At 33.6% G+C, this 3,065-nt stretch overlaps 1 protein-coding gene across 1 annotated transcript; it reads left to right on the top strand.

Moving 5' to 3' along the window:
• Positions 1-220: 220 nt before the first annotated feature.
• On the top strand, positions 221-2,531 carry LOC113859287 (glutelin type-D 1-like). The gene is made up of 3 exons (XM_027492096.1): positions 221-416; positions 984-1,704; positions 2,378-2,531. The coding sequence occupies exons 1-3, from the start codon at positions 221-223 to the stop codon at positions 2,529-2,531; spliced, it is 1,071 nt and encodes a 356-aa protein (XP_027347897.1).
• The last annotated feature ends 534 nt before the right edge of the window (positions 2,532-3,065 follow it).

The following is a 3,065-nucleotide window of genomic DNA, read 5'->3' as shown; positions in this document are numbered from 1 at the left end:
CATAAATTAAATATAGTTTTTGTTGTTAGTTTGTTATTTTTCAAAATGTACATATCTAAACTCAGTGGGACTAAATTGGTATTAGATAATATTAGAATAACTAACAGTTACATTTTCAGTGGGATTCAGTCAAATCCTTGGAGTGGTATAAATAGTTATTTTCACAGCATTTGTGGTGAAAAAAACACCAAGCGTGTGTGTGGTTTATTGCTATATTGTTATGGAGATTGATCTCTCACCCCAGTTGGCGAAGAAGGTGTACGATGGCAATGGTGGGTCTTATTATGCTTGGTCCCCTTCTGAGCTTCCCATGTTGCGTGAAGGGAACATTGGTGCTGCCAAGTTAGCTCTTGAAAAGAATGGTTTTGCCCTTCCTCGTTACTCTGACTCTTCCAAGGTTGCATACGTTTTGCAAGGTGGAGTTACATAACCATTTTCTCTTTTGATGTCTAAATTGATTCCTTTACACCTTTTATGATCTACTTAATGAACGAACGAATTTTAAAGATAAAAGATATGCCTTTTCATTATTCACGATTGAAGATCCTTTTTTTAATATCTCACTTCTAAAATTGTCATTAATTTTAAGCGTTTTACATGTTGGGTTTAGATCGTTGCGCTTATCTTTTAATGATTGTATAAATATAAATAGAATTTAACTGGAATACGCTTTGTCATCCAATTATGTATTATTACATTAATAAGAATTATTAATTTTTTATAATAGTTAATTTAAAAATTATATTTGTACTTTAATTGATAAATAATGAAGTTTTTTTATTAAGAAATCAAAACTATAATCTGTTCAATACACCCTTATCATAATTTGTAATAAAAATATTCGATCTACTAATTATTTACCCATTACTCTAGCAAAACTGATGTAAAATTTAAAGAAAGATTTACTCTGATTATTATAGTGATTCTGTCTCTTACATATTGGTTGGTTTTAAAAAAATTTAATTGTGAACTTGTCAAAACAGGAAGTGGAGTTGCTGGAATTGTGCTCCCTGAATCAGAAGAGAAAGTTGTTGCAATTAAAAAGGGTGATGCTTTGGCGCTCCCTTTTGGTGTGGTGACATGGTGGTGTAACAAGGAGGAAACTGAGTTGGTTGTTCTATTCCTCGGTGATACTTCAAAAGCTCACAAGGCTGGTGAATTTACAGACTTTTTTCTAACTGGTTCTAATGGAATCTTCACGGGATTTTCATCTGAGTTTGTGGGAAGAGCTTGGGACTTGGAAGAGAAGGATGTGAAGACCCTTGTTGAAAAACAATCAGGTAAGGGTATTGTGAAGCTTGATGGAACTATCGACCTTCCTCAGCCTAAAGAGGAACATAGGAAAGGCATGGCTTTGAACTGTGAAGAGGCTCCGTTAGATGTTGACATTAAGAATGGTGGAAGGGTTGTAGTGTTGAACACCAAGAACCTTCCCTTGGTTGGTGAGGTTGGTCTTGGAGCAGATCTTGTGAGGTTAGATGGAAAAGCCATGTGTTCTCCTGGATTCTCTTGTGACTCTGCATTGCAAGTTACTTACGTAGTAAAAGGGAGTGGTCGTGTTCAGGTTGTTGGTGTGGATGGTCGTAGGGTGTTGGAGACAACTCTGAAAGCTGGTAATTTGTTCATTGTGCCAAGGTTTTTTGTTGTCTCAAAGATTGCAGACCCTGATGGAATGGAGTGGTTCTCTATCATCACTACCCCTAAGTAACCTTCTCTTACTTTATTAACCTTATTGTCAAGGATTTGTCTGATAACGTGTTTGTTTCTATGTTAACTTTCAACCAACAAAATTATAGCTTTCACGTTAAAAATACACCAAGTTATTTCATAAAATAAATATGAAATTCTAGGTAGACTAACAAAATTAATACATTACATTGGAGGTTGTATTAACATTTTTATTTAACTTTTTATTGACAAAATCTCATTAATCTTGAGATCTGATTGTTATCCATTGTTGCTATAACATCTGATTAGAGAGGCGCTCATCTCTGTCTAATTGCGTACATCAAGTTTTGAATATTTTGTGCTCACCATTTTTGTGTGTCAATCTTGATGTTTAGAAAATTCACTTTTAACATAATATCTCGATTAGTTACCATTTAGTGATTGTGCTAATGATGCTAGTACCCGTTTTCTCCTACCAGGGTAATTTAAGCAATCTTCTTTTACTTGTAGTGGAGTGCTAGCATATTAGTTTGAACTTTCTAACCCAATTTTGTAAGTCATAACTCAACAATTTTCTGTTAAGAGTAAAAATTGTGCTGAAAGTGTTACTTATTGTTACCGTTTCTTGTCTTTGCTTGTATTGTAGTAATTGTCAACAACATATCATGCTTATAGAATCTAACAATTCTTATGATTGTGGTTGTGTCAGCCCTATATTTACACACCTGGCTGGAAGTTCTTCGGTGTGGAAGGCTCTATCACCTACGGTTCTGCAAGTTGCTTTCAATGTAGATGCAGGAGTAGAGCAACTCTTCCGTTCAAAGAGAACTGCTGATGCCATTTTCTTCCCACCTCCAAGTTAAAGTAGAATAAACATAGCATTATTAATTTGTCTTGTAACGTTTTGGTTTGAGGTCAATTTATCTAGTAGAGCTGTTTGATTTAGTTTGAAGCGTTTAATGGAGTGTTATTTAATTATATACATTTCTTTTGGGTTTTTAAGGAACTGATTGCCTTTGTTTTTTGTTTTTCAATTTGATCTTCTTTTTTTTTTGGTCAAATTTAATCTTTATTTACATTCGTCCTTATACCTTTCTGAGACAACAAGAGCTTTAAAAAATAATGAAGCAACATAAAGTTGTTCTATTTTTAATCGACTTGGGTGTCAGAAATACTAAAATATAAGATTTGAGTCCATCCAGAAAGGAAGATTTTGATATTAGAAGGGCATTGAAAGAGAACCATAGAAAGATACAATATTTTATGACAAATATATGTATTCGGAAGTCATTCTTTAAATTTGATTTAAATACTAGCTTAATTTAATTGAAGGGTATTATTGACCCAAGTTTTAGTATCAGCGGTCAACTGGTCTAAACCATTTTTTTAATGGTTGA

This window comes from Abrus precatorius, unplaced genomic scaffold (assembly GCF_003935025.1).
Source record: "Abrus precatorius isolate BTA unplaced genomic scaffold, Abrus_2018 Scaffold2, whole genome shotgun sequence".
NCBI lineage: Eukaryota > Viridiplantae > Streptophyta > Magnoliopsida > Fabales > Fabaceae > Abrus > Abrus precatorius.
This window is presented reverse-complemented; position numbering and strand designations above follow the sequence as displayed.